At 34.8% G+C, this 27,289-nt stretch overlaps 1 protein-coding gene across 12 annotated transcripts in view; it reads right to left on the bottom strand.

The window, feature by feature from the left end:
• PPFIA2 (PTPRF interacting protein alpha 2) overlaps positions 1 to 27,289 on the bottom strand; it is a 324,459-nt gene that overhangs the window by 127,774 nt on the left and 169,396 nt on the right. For 6 of the 12 annotated variants that reach the window (XM_039386745.1, XM_027747811.2, XM_039386743.1 and 3 more), the window contains one exon: positions 25,211 to 25,273. The exons of the other annotated variants lie outside the window; for them this stretch is intronic. In XM_039386745.1, coding sequence (XP_039242679.1) covers positions 25,211 to 25,273 — 63 coding nt within the window. The remainder of the gene's footprint in view (positions 1 to 25,210; positions 25,274 to 27,289) is intronic. 12 annotated transcript variants of the gene reach the window in all.

The raw sequence follows: 27,289 nt of genomic DNA, 5'->3' as shown, positions 1-27,289 counted from the left end.
TGACATATAATTACGTAATAAATAACATGTGATGACCTCTGCTCATGCAATTCCCTCCTATATATACAGGGATAAAGGGAATACTGTCATTTGGAATTACTGCTTGCAGCAGAAATCTTGCATGATCAGTGACCATGACAGTCAGTCATACTTTGGAGCCCTGAAGGTAATATCTGTTGCATAACTAATATGATCTGACAGGCACAACTGCACTCTCAAAGCTTATATAGAAGTTGTGTAGCTATAATGTTAATTAAAAACTGAAGTGAATTAAAACTCTATGAAAATTATTCACGTGATTGCATTGTTTTTATACTATACCATGACATCAAGATGTAAATAACTTTTTTCATGATAAAAAGCCTGAGAAGGAGCATTGCTTTCCCCGTATGAACAAACATAATCTCAGAGCCTATCTTATCTGCTGTTTCTCTGTTTTGCTTAATACTTGGGCTATGACACTAAGCCTTGAAAACCAATTAAACAGAAATTTGTAGCCTCTGAAAGGACCATTAGGTTTTACAAATAAACAAAAGTCAAGGACTTCCCCTGGTAAAGCAGCTGAAATACATTTGGAGCAGAGGTTGGAGGGTGCCTGGGAGAGAGGGATGCCATTGGGACAGGAAGGCTGGCAGCACGGCCAGATGTGCTGGCAGCACAGCCAGATGTGCTGGCAGCACGGCCAGATGTGCTGGCAGCAGGACTGGGCAGGGGAGGCATACTACAGCTCTCTTAGTATTAAATTTCTGCCTCTAGGGGCTGGCTCAAGAAATGCTGCTTTCCTTGCTTGTTCCCAGGAAAGGCCTGCAAGGTTAATTTTTTATGACCAAATACACATAAAACATATATAACTAGTCTCCAAGATGCGAGTATGTCACAGAAATTATGAGATCCATAGCTGTGATGCTCAGCTGTTCAGCATATGATGCAGCTCAGATTGAGCTGAAATGAAAATAGTTTTCCCTCATCCCCACAAAAGCTATTGAAATAAAGTAGAAATTTTGGAATATTAACAAAAAATAAATTAAAAATCCATAAACTTCAGTTTTGGAGACACTGAGGACATTCAGCTTAAAATGTCCTCCTCTGAATTTTCTATTTTTGAACCACAGTTCATTTCAGAAATGAATGAGTGAACTAATCTCTGCATGGAAAAAGAATAGTAGGGTTTTATAATTTTTATTTTACATTCAACACAAGCTATGTCGACTGATTTGCTTTCCTCCAATTTTAGATGTAATTCATTTAACATGGAAAATTACTATCTACTACAATTCCCTCAGAGTTTTAACCTTTAATTTATTATGTTTTCATCCAATCTAATTTTGTGGGATTAAAAAACAAAGGATCTTCTTTCTTTTCTTATTATTCCTTCATTGAAAATATTGTTAGAAATTCTCCACACCTTTTAAATGACCAAGTATTTATTTCAGCAATTTTGCCAGCGCACTGACTTCATCCCTACTGACTCTTATTAACAAGACAAAACACCAAAAAATCCTGAATGTAATTCACTATTTATTATCTTGCTGCAGAGGAGACATTATGATATTCCTTTATTCTAAACTAGGTTGAATGCAAGATTTGCCTCATCCCTGGAAGTGTTCAAGACTCTGAGTCTGGTCTAGTGAAAGGTGTCCTGCCTGTGGTAGAGGGTTTGGAACTACATGATCTTTAATGTTCCTTCCAACCCAGGCCATTCTATGATTTAAAAACATGGGTTTGGTGTCAGTCATCTGAAATGTTCACTGCTACATTACTGCTCAAAATGAGAGTTCATTTGCACACGTTTTAAGTTGGAAAATATGTAGCTCCAATATGAACTGAGTGTTTCTTTGACTCACACCATGCTTGTACAGACAGGGAATAAGCTGCTGTTCCTCAGGTGTGATCTTGATGGTCCTTACAGAGTGGCTCTTACAGTAGTTCTTACAGAGCCACTAACTGTGCTTCAAAACATCAAGGAACTACAGAGACTGATTTAGGTTGTTCAGTGGTCTAAGACATCTAAAATGTGGGAAGTGTGATTAAGTGTCATAATGCTAGAGTTCCATTAATTCACAAAGAAAAATGAAAAATTGCACCCGGGGAGGTATAGGCTGGATATTAGGAAACAGTGTTCAAAAAAATGTTTGTATGTGGCATTTAGGGATATGTTTTAGTGATGGATTAATGATCGGATTCAGTGATTTTAGAGGTCTTTCCCAACCATAGTTACTCTGTGATTCTAAGAGGACAAAATTTCTGTTATGTGAGAAACAGAACTAGCTCAGTAACAGTGACTCCTATTTTAATTATTTTTTTTTTGTCAGAAATGTGGACACTAACTGAAATTTTGAAATATGTAGACATTTACCAACACAGAAGCCAATGCTCCTTGGAAGAAAGAAAACACTCTTCAGAGGCTCAGGACCCTATGTCTACCGGAATACATAATTAACATCTACAAGAACTAATAATTCCAATACATTCACTGAACAGAAAATTGGACAAATGGAGAACTGTTTTAAAACTTTCCATCAATACGGAATTCCTTCCTTAATACTCAGTTGAATCTACATCAGATTTTGAACTAAGTCTTGAGAATATTTATTTATTCTGTCATCCCTTTCTGGGTAGAAGAAATCATCTCAAGCTAGTGTAGTCTCTCTGTGCATGGCCTGCTACTGTGAATGAACAATTTACCATCACTTCTGTGTTTCCAGAGTAAGAGATATATAACTGCTTTTTCTGAGCAAAAAACCCCACCCTGAATACTCTTTCAGTATCTTAAAAAAAAACCACACCAAAAACAAACCCCAAAAATCTTACTTCTAGAAAAGATCCAAAAATAATAATAGAGAACTGAGGATTATGCTAGATAAAATTTATATATTTGATTAAGGTCATTTGAACATATTGAACGGATATGGATATGTTTTGGTGCAGCTTTGCTGCATATGTAACATAACTTTTATGAAAATGTCAACTAAATTCACTAGCTGTATCATGTTACTTTCATAATTTTTTAGAACAAGAGTACCACGAGCATTCAAAATTATATTTCAAAATTCAACCAAGAATAAGCTTTAAATGCATCTATTTACATGTTAGTTGATGTGACAGTCTTTCTTGACAAATTTAAAGATAATGGGAAGAACAAATCACTATCAGGACTTACGGTGTAATCTGCCTCAATTTACTGCTAGAGTACACACTAGCCATATAAAGATTAATTCCCCCAGATTTTTGAAGGCGAAGTGAATCTCCAGAGCAATTTGAGTATTATGACAATGGCTCAGTTTCTGGCAGTGACCTTCTCACACAGTATTACTTCAGGAAGAAATCTGACACTACACGCAGAAGACATGGGTACAAATCTGCCATGATAGATTTCATTTGAAACTAAGGTAATAATAATATGAATATAAGTCATGTGGTTTTTGTAGTACAGCCAAAAGCAATGCCCCATGTATAACTCTAATCAGTGCCAAACAGCCTAACACAAACCTCTGTTCCATTATTTCCCAAACTTTCTTGAAAAATTGTCACGTGAAAATTTAAATTTTACATGACACCAACTAAAAATTGCCTAGCTAACATTCTGGTTTTATCACAGTGAAATTATTTTTAATGGAAACCCTCTGAATGAAGTATGCAATCTGCTGATTCAACAATATTTTCCCACTTTCTCAATTTAAATAATTTAGATTTGGTGCTCTGTATTATCTGTTGATCACTAAAATTGATTGTCAAAACACTTATAGTAAAAATAAAACAGAAGAACAAGTAAAAAAAGGCATGATAGAATTGACAAAACATTTTTCTTCATCTCAAACTTCCTGTGTTCTGTGAGACTGTTCAGATTATGATAAGAGATGTGAGTTCACAAAAGCTTAAAAAATTATCTCAAGCACAAGGTTGTAGATGACAAAAGATCATCATTGCTTATTTGTCATCCTTAGTATCGAGCTATAAAGTTAGAAGCTTCAAAAGGACTTGACAGCCTTCATCCATTAAAAAAGTGCAAATTTTAAAGATTGTCACAATATAGCCTACTTTTTAATAGTTTTATTACTATAATGTAGCCAATCAATTTATACCACACTAGAGTCATTCTCCTATATTTATGAATAAGAAGAACCTAAAAAAGGCTTTTTTTTTCATCCTTAAAAAAAAGCAGATGGAAAATTTAAAGGTCTCTTGTTTTTGCAGATAGTGTAAACTGGATTGATTCAATTTGGAATAGATATCTCAGTGAATGACAGTAATATATTCTGTACTTTGAAAATAGCACTAATTGTGTCTTTAGTACTTTGCTTCTGACTGATGGGAACACTGAGGCACAGAGGGTCTATAATCCAATTAAACATCTGTCAGACTATTACTGAAAAGGGATAGGATAAAACATCACTCATATAAACATCTGTAAATGTAATAAAGCCGAATTTGTAATTCAGGTGTGTGACTTTTAAACAGGTCATAATACCACGTAGGATGAAACAGCAGACTGGCTTACAGTGTGTATTAATTAGTCATGTTTTACCATGCATACTGGACTGTATTTTGTAGAAGTATTGCTCATATGCAACACTGTGGCAGCACACTTTTCAAAAGTGGCATGAAAGTGTTGTTATTTGGAGCTGTAGTGATTTTTTCTTCAAATCATACTACTGAAGTACAGAAGTGAGTCAGCTATATAATAAGGGAAATTACACCATCATCCATTTAATAATTAATGCCTTTTACAGGTATTCACATTCTTTTTTTCTAAAAGTACATAGATAATTTGCAGATATAGTTATGCTGCAGACTAGAGTATATTATTATTTTCAAGAGACATTTTTTAACATTAGAGATATTTGTACCAGTATGACTTGATTGATCAAAATTGTACTGCATCAAAACTGATGACAATTTACTCCTCCAGAGTTAGAAATTTATCATCTATCAATTAACAGAAAGAGAAAAATATGGTCAAAACTGACACATTATGAGTAATTTTCAAAATAATTTTATTAAAAATGGGATTGATTTTATTCCAATTAATCAGTCATATAATTTCCTAGATATTTAAATATTAAATACGTGGAATGGTCTCAGAGCAGTAGCATAAACACAAAATAAATTGCTGCATCGAATTACAAGACTACAACCTCCCATTGCCAGCACAGTTTTGTTTTATGTTTATCATCTTTTTTTAATTTTTTTTTCCAAAATTAAAATAAACACAAAGTTAGAAAGAGAATAAGCCTGGAAAATATGCAAATTATTAAAATGCTTTACAGACTGTACAATGGCTTCAGCACATCAAGGCATACTTACAACTCTCATTATAAGGCAGATTGAGGTCAGTACATGGCCCTAAGAAATAACCTAAAATAAATCCTGACAAAGAGGATATATAAAGAGTGGACTATAAGAAGTAACATATATTTACCAGTAAACAGAATAGCTCTTGTATTATAATGCTGAATAAGGAATGTACAGCTTATTTTGGTGCCAATTCTAATTTACTAGTCTAGTCGATTTTTAGCATCCCTGACTCACTTTTCAAACTCTTTACTTCTCTAGCTTCGATTTGCTTCTCCGCACAGCAACTTGTTGTTTTCCGCCAGGCAAACTTGACAAAATACAGTGTGACTTTCCTTCTCCTTCATTTTGTGTAACTGTCCTGACACTTGCCTCCTTCTCTTCTTCCTCAGCATTGTCTCTGGGCAAATTTTATCCAGGATCATACGTTCCATCAACAAGTCTCCTGTTCTGATTCAGAATACACTCTTCCTTCCATAGAAAAATCATATTTTTTCCCCTTTCAGAATTTGATGCTAAAGAACTGAAACTAAATCATTTAATATTTTAAATATACTTTAAAAATAATTATTTTTTCCTAGATTTTTGCTGTTTTCCAGTTTGTCATTTTTTCATTAATTTACTTAATGTAAAACTACAGAAAAGAAGGATGAAGAAAATATTATTTTGAATAACGCCCAAACTTGAGAATATTAATCAGACTAGTTTCTAACAAAAAAGTTGGAGTTTTTCTTCTTTTTATCCTTGAGTATGCAAATATTTGATTTTCTATATCCAAGCTGGTCACCCAAGAACAGCAAGGAGTATAAATATACTTTTAGGATGAGATTGATCTGTCATGGCTACATATATCTCTTTTGGGTTGAAAGGAACTGCACTTTGAATTCCTTTTTTTTCTATATAGGGCTTCTGTAAAGGCAATTGGGAAAGCTACCTCTTCTACACTGTAGATGGATGTTTCTGGTCTTATCTGTCCCAGCAGAACTAAAGTTTCAGTGAGAGAAGTAAATAAAACTCCCAAATAAAACTTGTGATGAGGGATCACTTTACAATTGGTAACACTGGCGGTGGTGATCTCACCACCACCTTTACTCCTTGAAAAAAAATTGTGGAATTAACAGATATAAATTGGTAATAATTATCCCATTCTTCTAGTTACCAGTGTTCAACTGTAGCACTATGGGGGGTTTGGTTCTTGGGGAAGACAATAAATTGCAGCCGAAGCAGTTCAAGGCAGCTTTAGAAAAACCCTCTGTAATTAAGCAATAAACCCGGCTCTGTAGAGACATGCTTTCAGTGGCAATTGAGATGAATGTTTATGATGGTTTATGGTCTTGTTTTAAAGAATGAAGGTGGAAAAGGGATATTTGGAAGATATTTCCATTTTTTGAGTCCATGATAATGAATCCATACGTACAGTTTCACTCACATGAATTCCACTTTACCTTCTATTTGTGGATCCTTTCACTTAGATGACTACAGTATTTATTGACTTCTATGATGATATCATATTTTCACATAGTACTTTCTTGATGTGTCTGCTTGAGATAATTTAAGCTACGGATTTCACTAACTTGTTTTTTATTTGATTACTGAAAACACGTGATTTTTTCTTCATATGCTGACTTGCTCTCTTTCCAGTTAGTCCACACAGTTACCTAATATCCACAAAGTACAAATATTTACCTTACCAAGGAATCCCAGTTTTGCTCTTTCCAGCAACCTAATAGAACATTTGGCTTTTTTTGTACAAGAGAAGTGACATTAAAATTTTCTCAAACCTTGTTTTATATATTGAGATTGTTAACTGCAATCTTTCTTTTTTCTCTCTACAATGGTAATGAAATTTAAAAACTTCAGTGGAGAAAACAAGACAATTAGTTGCAGATGTTCTTCATCAGGAAATATGATGAATTGGTAATTACTGACATAGACTTTGTCTTGAGGAAAAATATACAATGTAGTTACAGATGCCAAGAACACCAAATTAAAGAATGGCATCTTCTATATTGAAAGTAAAAAAAGCAACAATGATCTGATTAACCTCTGTGCCTCATATATTGAAAATAAAGAAATAATAAAACATCTTTAAATCATGTTAACATTCAGATATTGGCAGCTTTTTTTTTAACTACAGGATAATTTATGTAAAACACATAGAAGTTTTTCAATTCTAAAAATGTAGAAAGTAAACCTATCTTTTTTCTAACAAAAGAAGTTGATAAACCCTGGTAATTAAAATATTTGTTATCCTAAAGGATTTTATTTATTATGAGTCAGCAAAAACAACAGTGTCTTTTGGATTTCAGAAAAACAGGACACTAAATCATAAATATTAATGAAAGGACATTTTCACTGATGTTCAATAATGTGTTGAATTCAGGAAAGGAGAAAAAAAATTTATAAATTACATCATCTATACACAGCATGCTCCTGGGTATGAGCAGTAGTTCCATGTACAAGAAAATTACTGCTAATCAAGAGCTCTGTAGGACTCTAGTGATTGTGATCAATAAAAAACATATTTACATCAAAATACAGCCTCATTAGCTATAAATTCTTTAGCTGCCCACTGGATAGGTGGTCCAGAGACTGATTCTGCTCAGAGCCCAGGTAATTCATGCACCTTTGTCCACATCTTGTTACTTAGTCCTTTAGGCACATGGGTAGTGCCTGTGCAATGCTAGAGAACAGCACTGCTACCAGAAGGACAGTACACCTAAACTGGGACTTAGTCCATGACTTCTAAGAAATGGTGAGTTATCTGTTCTGATGACAAATGCATGCACATCCCTGAGTTATATTTTGCCTGACCTGGTCACGTACGTATATGATCACCTTACATAAACATTACACAGTATATGAACTACAAGAAAGTTTTTTTCATTTAACTTAGATGACTCCACCTAACACTCTCCATGTGTCTCATAAAAAGCAAAGTTAAAAACTCAACAAATAAAGAGATATATTTATTTTTTAAAGTTCTGTTTAAAATATTTACTACAAGCCTGTGTCAGAGAAAGGTTTGCTACCTAATTTTCACACACATAATTCAGAAACTGTTGGGCCTTTTGATGTGTGACTGCCACTTTGAAAACTAAATCAGATTTGCCAATCTGGGTCTAGTGCTCTAAACGAAAGTCACACTTCAAACAACTCTTGTTGTCTTTGAGGTGCTGCAGAGCTCCTATTTCTGTTTAAAGTTCACTATCCTGCTATATCTTACATCTGTCCCCTTTTACTACATTGTATCTACTGATAACCAAATAAACGCATGATTATGTTCAGGACAGAGTATATGCGACAGCTTTGAGCTCTTCTGTTCAGGAAAGCTCAGCTGAGGATTACAGCTACCACCACTAGATATGAATGAGTCATATAAAGGGAAGAGGAAATAAAAATTATCTTTCTAAGGTAGTGTTTTAGTGAAATACATGCACACATACAGACTATTAAGGATTTTCACCAGATATGTTTAAATCTAATAAACAGCAAGACTCAGACTATAACTTAGTCTTTTTTATCACTCTGCATTTGCAGTTGTTAATGTCAAGAGAAATAGAAAACACGATTTTAATAATACTGATTCTCAGAAACCCTGCTGTATTTGCAGCCAACAATTCAGGCTTATATTATGCCTCCCCTGTGAAATAGAGTACATACAGCCTCAGTCTTACCTGTCCACAGACACATCTGTCAGATTCACTGCATAGAAACACTTGAAAAACTTTCTGCATTTTACTGTACAATAAGAATTTTATGATTTGTATTTCCCCAAGATATTCTCACTCCCAAGGTTCAGAAGTTAAGCAGAAACCCAGACCAAACCAAATCAAACCAAAACTCCAAACTAGCTAATGTATAAAAGCTGTATGTTAAATATATATTTTTCCCTGGGTATATTTATTTACAGCATGTTTCCAGAACCAAGACAACTACAAAAAGAATAAGTAAACATCTGAACACAGGCAAACAACAGAAATCCAACAGAAGTGGAACACTTCTTGCAGAGCATGATCATAATGGCCAGTTGTTGAAATACATTATTACTGTAACTTCTTTTGTGTAACTATTAATTATCATTCAATATTGCTAAATTAGATAATGTTCTCTCTTTCCTAAATTGGTTCTTTATATTTGTCATGACAACCCCAAGGTAGCAACCACAATAAACCACTAAGCATGATCAGGGTACCATGACAGTTCACAGTGTGTCAAAACCCTACAGGTATATTCTCCTCCTTTTACCCTGATATCCCCCCTCCTCAAGCCTGCAGATGCAAAGAAATCAAACTCAATCACAATACTGGAAACACTCTGAAGATTTCAGCTTCTAAAAAGTCAATCCCTAGAGCAACCATCAATTCTTTGAAGCCAATTTATAACTGAAAAGCATATGAGTTTAAGAGGAAAATTTTTACTGCAGATGAACAGAAAGCCAACTAGAGCCCATGGGCTTATGGGCAGCTCTTGCCCAGGCAGTTTTACCTCCATCTCAAACCGGGATGACATACTCTGGTAAGTCATCCTTCCCAGTAAAGTAACAGTGGATGAGATCATGATGCCATAACATGACTCTAAGTGCCAGCACTTGCAAAAGAGATTAAGATTATTATGTTTAAGTGTCAGCAAAGTAGCCATGATGGTATTAAACTCTATGCTTGCCCTGATAAACTGATAAGCAATAGATAAAAGCAATTAACATCTTACTCTGTCAGGTTTCTGAATGTGTCAACTGGGCAAAAGCTGGAGATAAATACATAAATAATATGGAAGTCTCTCTTCAACAGGAGAGAAAGCAATTAAACAAAGTAAATAAAGGAACATCCCTTTATTCATCAACTATTTGACATCTCTAAGAAAAAAGAATATCATCATGTAAGAAAGCTGAGAAAAATGTAAACACTCTATCCAAGAGTATACTAGAATTCAGTTAAAAGAAAAACTTAATAGTCTTTTCAGCAGTAGTTTAAGGTTGGTGAAACTGAACAGTTACTTTTTTGCATAAATTACCAACAAAACTCTATAGCAAGCCATTTGTGTTAAACATTTGCCTTTTAATTCCTTAGTAAAAGGGGAACATTTTTCATAGTTGTAGAGAAGTATTTCAATCAGGAGAAATGGGACTCGGTACATAGCGAACTAAGCCTACAGCATTGCATCATGCCACCCATGAAAATAGAGGTCCTGGTCATAAAAGCAAGATTTTCAAAACAGGAAAAACATAAATCCTGCAGAAAATGATACCTCACTAGTTCTCCTCTCCCTAGGGAATGTATGTGCTTTTTTACTTGTAAAAAAACTAGTGGGACTTAGTTAAGTGTAGTGAAGAAAACTATTAGCAATCATACTGTACTATACTTTGCAAACTTTGGTTTAGAGAAGCGATCTTCTCAGTCTAAAGCCCTAAAATCTGTCATCACAAAAAAATGTTTATTAATATATTTAGTATATAGTTAAAAAATCTAGGATATATCTGTTTCAGGCAGACATCTAGCTTACAACTTGTACATTTACTTTGTTAGACAAAGGCTGTGACAAGGAGAAATGAAAGAATCCCGGACTTAAGAAACAAAGCAGAAGCTAATTCCAGAGAGTCTTGTTACCACTCAACATCTACATCCTGGCTACTCATAAAACACTGTCCCAGTTGTAGCCATGCAGCCTGCAGCTCAGGCCACCTTTAGCTCTCTCCCAGGTACCATAGATATCTCACAGTTTGTCTGTAAACTGCCTGTGGGTAATCTGTCAGGAAAAATCTCTCCCCAGGTGCTAAACCACCTAAAAGTTTGGAAAGGTAATGAATGCTTCAGTAGACTTAAGCAGAGCACCCTGTAGTGTCTTGGCCTGTGTGATGAAGTGAAAATTTGATTTTGCTTGCTAAAAGGCTTTCTACCTGCACTATATTTAACATATAATCATCACATTACTAAAAGTCTTAGAGGTATCTATGTAGGTAGTCATCTATTTTAGCAATACTGGAATGCAAGAAAATCATTTCACATTATAGATCTGAAGGCAACATCTCGTGACACCTCTTTTCCTTCTCGTCTTTTTTGAATCAATTGGTTTTCAGTGCTTTGTAAAGCTCTGTCTTATCTAACATTTCCATTTTAAGTCTTTCTTGTCCAAAATTTTATTACCAAAGTTATGAATAAACTATTTTTATTTAGAGTGAAATATCTATGCCTTATTTACTAAGAAAGTAATGTGTTCTAATGTGGGAGAGAGTAAATGGACATCTAAGAAAAGTACAGTTTCTTTAAAATTTTGAGTCATTCTTCAACTACATTCAGTGGGGAGAAAAAAAAGACTATATTAACTAAAATGCAGTGACAACATTCCAGCGTTCATTAACCCCTTTTAGATCTTCTTTGAAAACAACAAAAACCCAAACCCCAAACAAACCCCAAGCATTGCAATCATATCAAAACACTTTTCAGCCAGAAAAAAATCAAGCGTGAGAACTGTATGAGGACATTTTGCAAAAATACAGGGGATAAAACAGCTATTCCTTTTTTGCACTTCATATATGTGTACAGGCAAGCCCATAACTGCTGAAATAGAAATACTTTAAAATATCCTTGCCCTCTGATCATGTTGAGTTTTGCATAAAGTTTTACCTTCTGTTTAGCCTCAGGAAGCCAATCAACTTGATTTGAATTTTTTTCTACAAATTGTGTGGAGATTTTAAAAAAATTATTTGTCTGTTATTACGTAGCTTATATACAGCAATATGAACATATGTGCATGCAGTCATCACTTAGAACTTCAGATACATGTGTCTTAAATTTTAAATATACATTAAAAGTTTTATTTCTTTTAAATTATTCTCTAAATATCTCCTCTGTAATAACTGGATGGTATTTCATAGATATCTTTATAAAACATTTAAAAGTAAATCTTTTTTTGGTTATCAGAGAATTAATGATGTAGTAGAAGGAATTATTTATATGAATGATGTCTTCATCACCTTTTCTCTCTACATTATCATATTTTCATTTATCTATTGATGAAATGTCCATATTAGGACTACTGTTTTCTAGGAGACTGGAATCAAAAAGGTGAATTTTACAAACTTCAGTTTTGTTATCTGAATGTGGTCATCTGGACTTGTTATGGGGAAAGGGAGAGATTCACATACAAAATGTTTAAGATTTTCTTTATATTCTTCCATGAATATTTGCTGCAATTTGCAATATTGCCAATTCTGTGTGATCAATCAATGAACCTCTGCCATAAAACAAAGCTCAGAGAAGACACACAAGGATGATGAACCCAAGAAGCTCAGGAAAGAATTCCAGAAGTAGGCACACTTCTGATAACTTCCAGTTATCACATAGGAAGCTGACCTCACCTCAACACCAAGGGGACCAGTATGTGGCCTTTATTGTAGATAAATGGCTGCATCAGTTGAGGGTCAACTGGTTATGTAAATGGACTTCTCTAAAATAATCTATAGAAAGCATTATCTTCCTGCGCCAGACAGACCAGCATGGGGGAGTTGTATGTGTGGCTCAACCCAACAGTTACAAATACTGGTCAAATAGCAAAAGTGACTCAGAAGAAAACAACAGCTTTGAGCTGACTTCTACCTATTACCAGAATGGTAATGGGGATTGTGTCCATTAAATGATTTCACTGTATAGTGTGATTGCTATACTGTGCTTGCATTGTGATTTCAGAATATTGCTGTATCACTTTTCTAAATTAAAATCCCAGATAATGTCAAATATCTTCAACCAAGTAAATTTGATGCTAAACAATAAACCTTCCTCATATATAATATCAAAAAGAACTTGCCTCTGATATTCTGAAAACTCAGTAGTTGAAATTCAGTAAGTCTCTCAGATTTCTTCTATTCCTTAGTAACTGATCTTATTATGTAGGCATGAGTGGAGAATGTTAGTTTATGTTGGGTCTCTGCTAAAAGGACAGAACATGGGACCACAGTATGGATACAGTCAGAGTTTCAAAGCATCTGAACAAAACTACTTTTCCAAGGGACTGCAAAATGTTCCCAGGCATCTCAATTGCATTGGTAAACTCTTAGGAGTAACAACATATGAATGATTCAAACTCAAAACCTTTTTCCATGAACTGAACTGAATTTCTGTTGAGTTGAAATATGCTTCTATGGTAGTAATGTCATAAATGATTCCCTATAGCTAAAAAGTACCAGGTGGCAACTTCTCTAGCACCTACTGCACTATTTTCAGTCAAGAAAAAAATTCACACTGGGACTCAGATGAGAAATGTGTGTCATCAGTCATACTTTCCATCAGACCTGTTAATGTGGCATGGCAAACCATGTTGGAAAGCTATCCCCCCACTGTAAATTTTGCTAAACTAGATCCCAGGAATGCCTACAATTTTAGGAACTTTTAATTCCAATAAATAATCTGCATCTTGATACCTAGATCCAAGGAGATTCCTCCTCCAGGATGGAACTATCAATCTATATAGCTGAGATTCCTCTATCCTGACTTTGGAGTCTGACTTCAGATGTCCATCTCAAAAATCAAGCTTCAAAATCCAAACCAGTAAACTTCTTTTGAAGTGAAAAGATCTAAACTATCAAAATTTGACATAGAAAGTTGGCACTTTTGTGTAATTTTAAAATATTAAGAAACCCAGATATATCATCCTGTCCATACAGAGCTTTGGAAAGTTTTGCCATGAGCATTACAATACTTGGAAACTCTTTCACATTGAGGTCAATATATCGAATGTTGTCTCTGGTTGATCCAAGTGAAAGTAATGTAACTTTCCCTTCAGTTCTTACACTGTAACACTTCATGCAAACAACAAATCTATTTCGTATTAAATAACTATTAAAAATTTGCACTAGAAAGCCTACCTCAAAGGCTAGTATTTCATTCTACTGTGTGGCATGACAGCAGAGAAAGATAAGTTTTCTCTCCGAAAGAACTTACAAACTACATATTAAAAAAGAGGCAGTAAATTCAGAGGGGCAAGTCAGAGATGACTTGTGACATGTCACCATGACAACATGACAGATAACTGGCTTCAGCTACATAATACATAATCAATTTTCCTGATAAATCAACTGGAATGGGAAAAGACAGACATCACAGCCACCTGCGTTGACAAACAAACAGCAATCCCAGGGGAGAGCTCAATGATACACTTTCATAGAGTAGAATCTAGAGCTTGCTGAGTCTGTATTCTGTATTGTGTGTGCTCTCCTTCAGTGCTTTGATTGCTACCTCTTCCTTTACAGAGTTGTGGACCAGCAACATAGGCCATACTCTTATGTCAAAATAACATTGTGACTATAAACACAGAAAATACATTCCTCCTTTTCCTGATTAACAGTAATGTCTTCTTTTCAGCAAAATGAAGCACTTTGAAAAGTAGGAAAAAAAAGTAGGAAAGCAAGCAAACAAAACAATGGCAGAGATATGAACAGTAATTGAAACTGATGGGAATAAAACTAAAATATGCCAACAGTAGCTACTAGTGTTATAAGCGAAAAAAAAAAAAAAACAAACAACAAACCAACCAACCAACCAAAAGAATCAAAACCAAATGAATCCAGGATAAGAAATGTAACAAGACAAAAGTAACCTCCAGATTTCAGTAATCTTCTACAACAGACTGACATATCAATTAATTAAAAATATGTGTAACACTTAAGTAAAAGAATTGTATATTAAAATAGCAGTGAAGAATATAAGAACAAATACATTATTGCAAGGCACATGAGCTTTCTGACCGCCATGAGAATTAGCCATGCCTGTTTGTGTTTACAGAGACCTGGGCAACTGCAGCACATTCTTCTACAGCCCACCAAGAGCTGTAAGTGGAAACTTGTTACACTTCTAGGGTAAAGGCAAAATCACATGCTCTGACCAAACCTACTCTACGTACACTTCCTCACATAGAAAAGTATGTATTTAAGAGAGAGCAAGTTTTATATGTTTAGCAGATCACAGGATGCTTTGCTTGAAATATCTTCATAAGGTTTCTTTCTTCTCACTTGTCCCAAAACATGTTTCTTTTTGTTCTTTATTTTCAATTGTTAAATATTTATCTTCTTTCTAATCATCTGCCTCTTCACACTTCTTTCTTACCCTATAATTATGCCCCAATGTGTAATTATGTCTTTTACTACATAAAATACAAGACAGAGAGCAATGGAATAAGAAGCCAGTTGATGCTAATACTTTGATATTGTTGGGTCTTTAAAATATCTAATCTGAAAGATGGACATATCTAGATGAAAAATTAATATTTTGCATACATAAAAAGTAGATATAAGAAAGATCAAACAAAAAAACCTTATGAATGACAAACTTTCCTAAAGGGTTTTTTTTTTCTTTTGATGGTTTTTTGTTTTGCTTTAGTTCAGTTTTTTCTGGAGTTTTTTGTGTGTGGGTGGGGGTTTTTTGTGCTTGTTTTATTTAAATAGATTAAAAGGCATCTACAATTTAATCAGAAAAAGAAGAGAGTTGCAAAATTCATTGTATCACTACCCAGGTAACTTTTAATGGTCTTACTACATATGAATGAAAGAACAATGGTGCGATCCAAAGGTCAAGTGAAATTCAAACTCTACAGAAGGATCATATTCCCACTTCTGTCTTTTTCCAAACATAAACTAAATTATATTGCAGCAGCATGAAAATGTAGATGCAGTACTGAAAGACATGTTCCTTTTAATCAATTTCTTTTAATGGACTCAAAGAAAACGGCTCAAAGAAAATGAATATGTTTTATTTGAGATTTAGTGTTTACAGTTCTAACAGTATAGACTTTCTCCCTGGCATTTCCTTTGGGAAACTCAAATCAAGTTAATCCTTGCCTTAGTATTATATTCCATCATTATTTTATAAAGCATTTATGCATTTTCAAGCCAGTGACATCCTTGAGGCACTGAGGAAACTCAGACTATAACCTTTGGTGTAAGCTTTTTCCTCTGATCTGTCACTTACAATATCAGTATGCTTTCCAATTATTCTTAACTCCAATCTGCTGTAAGCATGAAACAAGTGCTTAAGTAATATTGACCTTTGAAATAATTCCTTTTCTTTCTCGGGGCATGTTTGTTTCTTCTTCTAGCAGACAACTATTAGCAATTTAATAAACCAGAATTATTGGCTGGGGAAACAATTACAACGAACTTTCTATCCACCACTCAAAATATCATGTATTTGTATATATATATATATATATATATATAATTACAGTAAAAGGGCTGTATTAGAAGAGTGCAAGAGTGTTATCTAGGTGCCAGTAGCAGGATTATTGTTGTCTATAAGCTGAACTTTTACCAAGTTGAGTGGTTGAACTAATAGTTAGTGTCTTTCTCTTGAAATATTTAATTAAGTGCAATATACAGCTTGGTGTGACATTGAGTATTTCACTGACTTAGAACTAATCCATAAGTCTAAGGAGTTCACAGGTATATTTGGTAATACAACCTCTATAAATTCCCAAAACCAAAGTGGAATGAATAATTTTCTCATTAGCATGTTAGATATGCCTTATCTAGAGCATCAAATCTGGGCTGAACAGAGAATCAGAAGTAGAAATGTCCAGACATAACAAGTGCCACCTGTCATTCATAGTTCTGTGTGTTGAAACTCAGGATAAATTATGAGGGGGCACCTCTGTCCCACTTTCATCCTCCCTGAGACATCTTTCCTGTAAACTTGGCATCTGTCTTTTCAGTCGGGAGAACTGTGCCATTGAAACTTCCTTCTCCACTCTTCTCATCCATCTCAGTTCATGTCCCTCCCCCAGAGCCACCAGTCCCTGTTCCCACTGGTGTGTCTCATCCTCCACCTGCTTCCAGACTCCACGCTAATGACTCATCATTATTTCCCCCCCTTCCATTCCTTGGTGCCCTTTTCAATTTAATTGTTAGTTTGTTCTAGTCTAGGAACTTTTCCCTTTTGCACAGGGAGAGCTTCCTCCTCTGCCTTCCCTCATTTCCAGCAAAGGTGTTGCGACAGCAAGAAAGAAAGCCTCCAGCTTCACTAAGCAAAAGCTGTTCACCACAAACGCAGCAAATTTCTAAATACAGAAATAAACTGAATCTGAGCTGATTTATTTTTTCACACACCCTGGGATGGATGATGTTCTTTTATTCTTTCAAAGGAATTTGCCAACTGCCTTTTGCCAAATGAGTTATTTCCCAGTCATTAAGTGCTGGTGGCTCTTCCGTATTCCTCTTTTCTGAGAAAAATGCAAATTCCAGAAGAGTAGTATAGGAAAGTATTTAGAAGCATCATTGCTCTCTACAAAACTATGCATTAAATCTCTGACATGGAAAGATTTTGTCCCACCTGTTTTCTGGTGGTAGGACTAAGGTTTTTCTCAATAATAATACAGAGGAAAAATGTTACCAAATCAATGAAAATCTCCTCTTCTCCCCAAAGCATAGTTCTTTCCAAATCTAAATCTTCCTTCTGTGGCTTGAAAGCCTCCTTACAGAAGATGTGCCTCAGAAGCAGATGGGAAACCAAACAATCAACCAACCAACCAACAACAATAACAAAAAAAAGCAGAAAACCAGTGGTGAATTCTAGAAGAAAACATAAGATATAGGTAAGTGCTTCTCAGGTCCTTTCTTGAAAGAACATGGAAGCTGCTTTTAGATGTGGCGTATGCAGAAGAGGGAGAAAGCCTCTGGTGATTAACTTTTCTTCATTTGGTGGCTCAGAGAGAGAGGTCTGAAAGCTGGACATTTTCATCTCAACACTCTGTTTGTAGCTCTATGTGTGTGAAGTATGCTCAGAGCACAGCTGCACAGGTGTCTTGGGCACTGCTGCCCCGGTGCTGGCGATGGGGGGCCACACAGGCCCACAAACAGGCAAAGGAGGAGAGGAAGGAAAAGGGAATGAGAAATGCAGTGTGGACATCAAAGTCGGAGAAGGAAGAGGAGGAGGAGGAGCAGCTGTCCACACTTCAGCCTGCAGAAGACCCCACATCGCAGCAGAGAAACATAGGAGGAAAAACAAGCAGTCGAGAGGAGCTATTATGGACTGCCCCTAATCCTCGTTCCCCAATCGCTTGTGCCACTCAGGGTGGGAGACTGGAGGAGTTGGGAGTCAAGGAGTCAAGTTGAGCCTGAGAAAAACTGTGTGGGTGTTATTTTATTATTTTTTCTTTGTCTTTGTTTCTCACTGTCCAGATCTATTTTAATCAGAAATAAATTAAACTCATTTTCTCTAACCCTTCTGCTTTGCCCACATGGTAACTAGTATGTGATCTCCCCACCTGTATCTTCACCTGTAGCTTTGTCAACCTATTTCCTCCCCTTGTCCTGGTGAAGAGGGGGAGTAAGGAAGCTGCTGGGTGGACTGTGGCTGTTGGCCAAGGTCAGCCCGCAGCAATGACTAAGCCTCTCAGTGGGCCACTGAGAGAGGGGCCTAGCTTCAGAGTCCTCGGTCTTTCATTCCAGTCGATCTGCTCAGTAAAGCTGCCTAGTAACATCTAGTGAACACAATCTAGACCTTTCATCGTGATATTGATGTACAGATTTTAAAGTTTTTTCCTCTCCCAGGATACAACAGATAAGGACCTATAAATCACCATGCTGTCATCGAAAGCAGAGCTACCCATATGGAATGGTGTCCATGCCCAGCACATATATAAAAATTAAAAAGGTTCTAAACTTAGATATCATCTATGAATTGTTTCCTGCAAATCCTTACAAGCACTACTACAACTCCAGGTTCCTGATTTCCATTTTTCAATTTTCAGTCTCTCAAATCAATGCATTGGTCCTGTGTCAGTCCAAATGCCATGGGACAGTGTTAGAATGCTTGCAAAGCTCTGCCAGGACACTGATGCTGTGCACATAACAGTATTACCGTGAGTGAGCAGCCACACACTTGAGGATCAGGACACTACACTGTTACCAAAGCATACATTTGCCAGTGATACATCTCCCCAGCTGAAAAGCATTGCTGTTTTCTCTTTCTACCTCATGATTTAACACAGTTAGCACAGCTGGCCAGGCAGCAGATCTGCCAGCTGGTTGCCTGTCAGAAGGTCTGGAGCAGAGGCAGAAGTTTGAACCGCACAGTGAGATTTGCTGGCCCTGTGGCAGGGAAATGGGAAATGCGGGCCAGAACATTAGTGTCACACTGAAAATACAGGGCTGCACAGTCATTGGCAGTGAGAACAAATCCAAATTGCTTTTCGCTTTGCAAGTTTATTTGTGAATGAACTAAATCCCGGAGACTTTGAACTATGGAGTTTGGGTTAAAGCTTGACAACGGAGAGGAATTTTTTTCCTTTCACAGACATAAGTAAGACATCTGTGCCAAGGGTGTCTGATGCTTGAAAGGGTCAGGTGATCACATGAAATGGGTTTGTAGCTTCAAGCAGTACGTCACTGTCTGGTAAATCCCTGATTCTTATAAATATTGAAAAAGAGCTGAGGGAGTTGAGCTGAATGCTCATGGAGCTTTAGCAATCTGAGAAAGGCTAGAGGTTTGCAATTGTGTTTAGACTTCTGCCTTTTTCTTCCTACATGTAGTGAAATGTTCTGAGCATAGACAAAATTGTTTCTTCTTTAGAATAAAGAAATTAAATTAATTTAAATTTAAAGAAAAGACATGCACAACTTATTCACATGAACAAACTTATGAAAATAAGCAGGATTTAATCTTTGATATAAAAAAATATAAATCATTGGAAGTACAGTTTCATTCTAATATAGGAGAAAAATAAATATACTGATATTTTAAGGCTTTCTCTCTCTCCTCTCCTTACTGTAACCCTCCCAAAATACCTCTTGATGTAGTGTAAAGAATTAAGATAGCTGATGAATGAAAACCAGCAATTTTATAAGATGCTGCATGATTGCCAAGTTTGACAAAATATAAAAAAAATGATGTTTTCCTACAGAGCTCCTGTAGAAGATGTCTATAAATATGTTCTATATCTTGTTTAAAGTCATAAAGTAATAAAAAAATGTTAAAAATTTAAGCACATTAAGCTTAAATTTATGCTTATATGCTGGAATTCTAAAACCTAAACTCAAAAACTCTAAAACTTCTGCCTAGATCAGTGAAGAATTCCTGAAGGTATCTATCTCTTTAGACAAAACAAATGTGGTTTTTCCATGAAAGAATAGTGTTGTGTTTGCACTTGATTAAAATTAAATAATTAGTTTTCTTTCCAGTTATATGCAGTGAAGTATGTTTTCGTTTATTATATAGCACAATTTTATTTTACAAAAACACATACTAAAGTTCTATTTTAAATGAAGAAACACAACATGTTTAACATCTGCCACCATTTTCTTTTGTATTTTGCTCTTTACATTTTCACTGTTGACTTTAAAAAGCTGTAAAGAAAACGAGTATCAATACTACCATTTTTCAGAAGCTCAAGGTCATGCAGCCACAGCAACTGGATCTGCATACAAAGTTTCCTGTCTTCGTTGACCATTAGCTTGCACTGATCCCTGTCATCAAGCAATGGCATTTAGATATCAAAGTATTATAGACTGTTCTAAGTGGCTCTATGTCCATCAGTAATGTTCATCCAGGCATATTACAATGTACTTTAGGCGTACATCTACAGATATTACTTCTTATCAAGAAAAGGTGTTTACAGAGTACATAGTACTTGTAGCGATTGTTTAAAGATCTATCTGTTAAAAATACAGATAGATAGATAGATAGATATACAGACAGACAGATAGATAGATAGACAGACAGACAGACAGATAGATAGATAGAGTGAGTAATGATTTGAGATATCTTGTACAAAAGACAGCAAACGTAGTAGTTATTATCCCACTAAAAAATACAGAAGATAATAACCTGCAATGGTGTATTATTATTGTATGTAATATCAATTTATCCACTCAGCGTCTGCTGTGCAAACATTTTATAACTATAAGAAACAAGAAACAAAAAGTTTATGTGGGAATAAAGGTAAATTGAAGCCTATAACGGGGAAGGTGTAAACCTCACTAAGTAACAGTGTACAAATTAGATTTTTTCATATGTGGGAAACTGTCTACAAAATTGTACCTTGAAAATCACCATAATATCTGGATTCTCAATTTTGAATACATAGCAGTTTCTCCTTGAGTTTTAGCTTTATTGCAAGCCTTGCAGTGTATTTTCATAAAGCAGAATGACATACTTTACACCCTTTATATTTAAAAACCTATTTACATTTGCTATTAATAACACTAAGAGGTGTTATTCAGGCATAATAAAGCATTTTTAATATTTTAGACTATATGTCTCATGAGTAATCTACTCTATGTTTTCTTTACGGTTTTAGTATTTCAAATACTACTTCTAGATAAGCACTTCTAGAAGTATATTTTAGGTCTTAGATTAAGAGCCAGAAAGGCCAAACCAAATGTACTGTGCGTTTTTGACTAAATAACTGAGTTTTATAGTTAATTACAACTGTGTAATTAATGCCATGTAATTAAAATGCTGAACCAGTGCAACAGATACTAACTGAAAATTTTGTTTTTCTGAGGTCATCCTCTACAGTTATCCCTTTCACAATAGGCAGAAGTACAAAGTTATGCAAGTCACAGTAATTACAAGAAACTAGAAAACATTGCAGAATAACGTAGCCCAATGATTGAAAATTCAGCATGTATTCAAATGGTTTTGGCTGTAGATTTGACAGTCTTAATGCCTATTATTAAAACTATGGTTTACACAAGTAATTGTGGTGTTGGAACTCAATGGAATAAAATAAATTATTTTATTAATTTTGTTTCTGATCTGCGACAAATTGCATTAAGTTGTTCCTTTAGCAATTTTTTTATAATTAACATAAGAACAATGAATCATAATATAGAAGTATACTGGGGAAAAAGTCTAAGAGGAAGGGTTTTACTCAGTAACGAATAGCTACATAAACAGTTTCCAATCATCAGGACACTAGGGAATTTAGGAATGGATAAAACACTTTGTAATTATTCATCAAGTTTTGGATGACCCTTTTCAATTACGCTGTTTCTCTAAACTGAAGCTGGATCTGCTTTTGCAATTGTTATCGTGCCCCAGGAAGACCCTGTGCCAAGAGAAGATGTACAAAGAACCTCCTTCCCTTGCTGTCCTCCCTGCAACATGCTTAGTGAAAAGCTGAGTGCAGATTTCCACTTCTTGCTCTTGCTCAAGGCTTTGTGCATTTGAATGACATGCAGATGTTGATAGGGATTATATCTCTCAACAGAATTCTTTTGTAATTAACAGAATGTTTGGTCATTATTAATTATAAATTCAAAAATCATAGAATAATAGAATGTTTTGGGTTGGAAAGGATGTTAGAGATCATCCAGTTCCAACTCCCTGCCATAGACAAGGGCACCTTCCACTAGACCAGGTTGCTCAAAGCCCCATCCAGCTTGGCCTTGAACACTTCCAGGGATGGGGTATCCACAACTTCTCTGGGCAACTTGTTCCAGTGCCCTAATAATCTGATAAAACTGAAAAGAAACTTTAGGAATTGAAGTATAAAAAATCATCTGCATAAAATAAACTTCCATCGACAATTGTTTGGAAGTCCAAAACAGAACAAATATTGTCTCTCCTTATTGATAGTTAAGAATTTGGTTGTTTGCACCTATTTATAAAGAGAACATCTAAAATTAAGGCCTCAAAATCACTTGACAAAAACTTTGCTTATAAGCAAATAATAATGGCAAAAGCTTGTTTCACACTCTTCATAACTGGACTGTGCTATTTTCCCCTTTGGAAGGAAATAAACAGTAGTTTTAAACATGAAAGTTTTTATTTTTTGTGCATTTATACTAGAAGTGAAAACTAACATTTTTTATTAAAGAATTTAAGAACTCTTTTTAGTTCATGGAGAAATTTCAGGGGGAAATATGAAAGCCTAGTCTTTTGACTGGATTGCAAGATTTTCCACTGTTACCTACATGGGAATTACATTTTTTTTTTCCAAGTTTCAGTTTTGAAAATAGTCTCTAATGCCTAGGTTAAGATATTCACCTAACCTACTGCTTAAGTTGAGAGAAAAAGACCCTTCGGTGACAATCCATCCAAACTATTTTAAGAGGGGATTATCTTCAAATGGTGTACCTTATTTTCTTCGATGAAAGTGTCTGCATCATAGCTCAATTGAACTCCAGGTTTTTAGGCGACTACAAATCAGGTGAGGTTAGTCTTGTCCTAAAAAACATCTTAAATTGGGAAAACAGGGTTTGTATTATGTAATTTCAAGCAAGGTATCTAGATACCTACAAGCAAGGTATCTAAGCCAAGATGGCTTTTTAGGTCATTTTTTAGTTAACAGAGAAAGACTGATACCTTCAGAGAGCCGAGAGGTGAGACTGACTCTAGTTTACACTGTCTCTAGAGCAGAGACAAAAACATTAAGTTCAACATTAAGATAGGAAAATCAGGAGACGGAGTTAGAAGAGCATTGAATGAGTTCTAAGATTTATACCCTTTCTTGTTGAGATTGATACATTTCTTTCCAAGGAAATTTTATTCTGTTCTTTTAAGTAAGCATCTATTTATAACCTGTCTTAATGTACTTTCCAAAAAAAGGGAACAAACTTAAAGATCCCAAACAATTTTGAAGTAATAGCATAGACTTCTATAACCAAATATTAATAGTGCACTTTTCCATGCTCAGCAATTCTGTCTATATTTTTCATATTAATATTTTCCATGAAAAATGGTACTATTGCAGACTACCATACTACAGTTGCGTTGGAGAAGTTAAAGTCATGTTGAAAATCCAGAAGAAATTGGAGATTAATCATACATTGTGTATTGAGGAAGTGTTTTTCCTTTGCATAGGAAATTGAACACTGCAAATCATAGACAAAAATTTATAATATTGGTCTATTGAGGGAATTTATTCAGAACCATTCCATAGTGATTCAGATAGTGAGATGCAGTATTTTCTAAGAATGCAGTATAAAGAATTTCTTTGTGTTCTCTTAAGAGCACAAACTTTCCAGAAAAAAGACCGGTTTAAGATGATGAATTTTTTTCACAGACATGGAGGACAAATTCCCTTCTTGCCAATAATAAATCACAGTATTTTTTTCTTTTTGCTTTTTGTTACTTTAACCAGATTGTGCTTGTACTTTGATTATTTGCTATATCTCCAAAGAAATTATGATGATGGAAATATTTATCCAGAATTCCTTCTGCCAGTTCCCCTATAAATATGATAATCTATAGCTGAAAAATAAATTACTAAACACATTACATGATAAAAAATAGGTTCTATAAAATAGTTTCTTTACTCTGTGGTACATCCCAATTTTAATTAATGTTTCCCCATTAATGTATAAGAGTTCAATTTCGGCCCAACAGCTTTCCATTATCTGAATAGTTTTGGTAAAAAAAGATAAATGACCTATTATACTACAAGTGAATAGTTTACTTCTTTTGTTAACCAGATACAATTTTTATTCCACCTTACATAAGCAATAGCAACTCCTCCGTCCTTCTATTTTAAGTCATGACACATATTTGTCTAAGCAAGAAAAATGAAATTACCTTCCTTCCAAATTTATTATTACACATCTTTGTATCAAAGCCCAATTTAAAACAAGGTTATGTAGAATAAATATAGCCTCTCATTGCTTTCCTCATTTTGTCTATTGCTGTTCTAGATTTCAACTGACAGGAGCATTGAGCTGGCTGGGAAGCAAAGTAAATGCAGATGGAACTATGAATATATTATCATTATCTTTATTTAGCTGCACCATCAGACTGGATAGAAAGAAATGACAGTAATTTTGTATTTTTGATTGGCTGAGACCTCACTTGTAGTACAATATTCATTGACCCTGAAATATATAATGTGAAGTAACCTCAAGATGCACAAGCTTCTATGGGCAACAAAATATCAAATTCATGTAAGGAGGCTTCACATTTAAATTACGCAAAAAACCAAGATATTTTGAACATACATTAGGGCAGGATATGGTCCTTTGAATGTTATTCTCAATGCTCGTACCAGCAGCAACCGTCATCTGAAAAAGGGGGCAACAGAGATTCTGCTGAATGGAACAGAATTTTGTACAGTGCTACAGAATATTTAAATTACACCATACCAACAGATTAACGTTATTAGCACTCAAACAAGCTGATCTAAGAGAACACTAATGTGGCTCAACTGAAATTCACATAAAGAAATTGAAAGTATTGTTACATCTCCTGGCTCATGAGGTACTGAGAACAACCAAATAGTAACTCGCTTCGGTGTTCTGCACTGCATTGACAGAAGTGGACTCTGAAGTACTGTCAAACAGTCAGATAAGTATGGAGAAATAATCATAGCTCCAATGGCTGACTTTAATCTGAGGTCTCTGCATAAAGAAAGACAATTACCTGTTTGTGAGGTTTAAAGAAAGTAGGATCTTCTCCCCCAAATTGAAACATCTTATGGAAAGACATCAAAGGAAATTAACTTATTATGTACAATTTACCTATTAAATTGATAATTTTTTCCATGCTGTCTCAGACTTCTTTGTTGCACTAAACAATCATAAGAGTGGAAAAATAGTAGGAAAGAAGCTACGTTAATTTAAAAATCTGGAAGTCCCTTCAGCTATCTGAAGAATGTATTTTAGCACTGAATGTTACTTTTCCTCTTTTTTCATGACTTGTTTGTTTATTTTTGCTGAGCCCAGCATACAATTCTTCTTTAGAAAGACCTTATCTAGTAGGCAATCTGACCAGATGATATTTCTTCAGATTTCAACATTTACTTCAGAAGAAATTAATAGCACAAATTTTCAAAAAGTTGCAGATGTAAAAAAACCAACAGTTCTAGACTAAACCTTTAAACAACTTCTTTCCATTGTTGAGAGCATATGTAACAATACATACAATGTTCATGCTAATTATAGTTGAGCTTTAGAATTTCTCAAAGTAAATACTGACCTAAGCTTTATTTTTGTGACTGTTTACCAATTCAGTAGAGTAAATCTGGTATTTAGACCAGACAAAAAGACAGTATTTTTTTATTCAAGTATTTTTGATAGTACAACATAACATATGGAAAATGCAACATATGGCAAGTGTTTTATAATGAATTTACTGTTATAATTTATGAGGAAGTTAAGCCTGACTGTATTATGTCTTACTTTTGCATTAAACAAAAATGTACACATTATTAGTATATTGAACCACATTCACAGGCATGGATCCATGTCCATCCATCTACAAATCACATATTTCCTATGATCTTCACATTGTCAGTTATAACAGTATTTAAATATTTAAAAGTTTTAAACTCTCAATATTTTAGAGGAAAATGATGCAATCAGTCACATAAAAAAGAGTAAATTTTGAATTTTAAGCAAAATTCTCCATGTATGCTGACAAGTTCTTAACTTGCTTCTGTCAGATTCATCTTCTTTATATTTACACCCTTAAATATTTAAAAATATTTTTATGATTATGCTTTTTATTGCTTGAGGGAGCGGTTCTTGGGTTTTTGCTTGTTTGGTTCGTCGGTTTTGGTTTTTTCTTTGCTTTTTTTTTGCTTATTTTTTTTTCTCCTTAAAGGAGATTTCATCTCACTTCACTCTGAAAAGAACATTTCCATGCAAGGCAACTTCATGGTTAGTTCACGTATCATGTTTAGATGTATCTCTAACACCACCATTGCTCCAGAATTTTGTAAGGAAAATACAGCCTGTATAATGTCAGCATGGCACTGTTTTAAATAAACAATACTTCAGCACAAGAAAACACACACACTATAAACTTTATCCATATGTCTCATAGATGACAGTTTTTGATAATTTTGCACTTACGTGTAAAAATGTAGATCTACTGTATACTTTTGACTGCTGCATCTGAGCTCTATTAATTGATTAATCTTTGCTGTCCATCACTGTTAACAGCAATATTCTCTGAATAACTTTAGGCTAAGTTTTCAAATTAGCTTGTAAACAATATTCCCCTCTTTCCTCTTGTAAAATTGTGATTAAAGACCTAGTGACAAAAGGTATAAAATTAATTTTATTGAATTCAATTAT

This window comes from Pipra filicauda, unplaced genomic scaffold (assembly GCF_003945595.2).
Source record: "Pipra filicauda isolate LSUMZ 115617 unplaced genomic scaffold, ASM394559v2 scaffold4_size7858003_pilon, whole genome shotgun sequence".
NCBI lineage: Eukaryota > Metazoa > Chordata > Aves > Passeriformes > Pipridae > Pipra > Pipra filicauda.
Note: the sequence above shows the minus strand (reverse complement) of the source record. Positions and strands in the feature narration are given on the sequence as shown.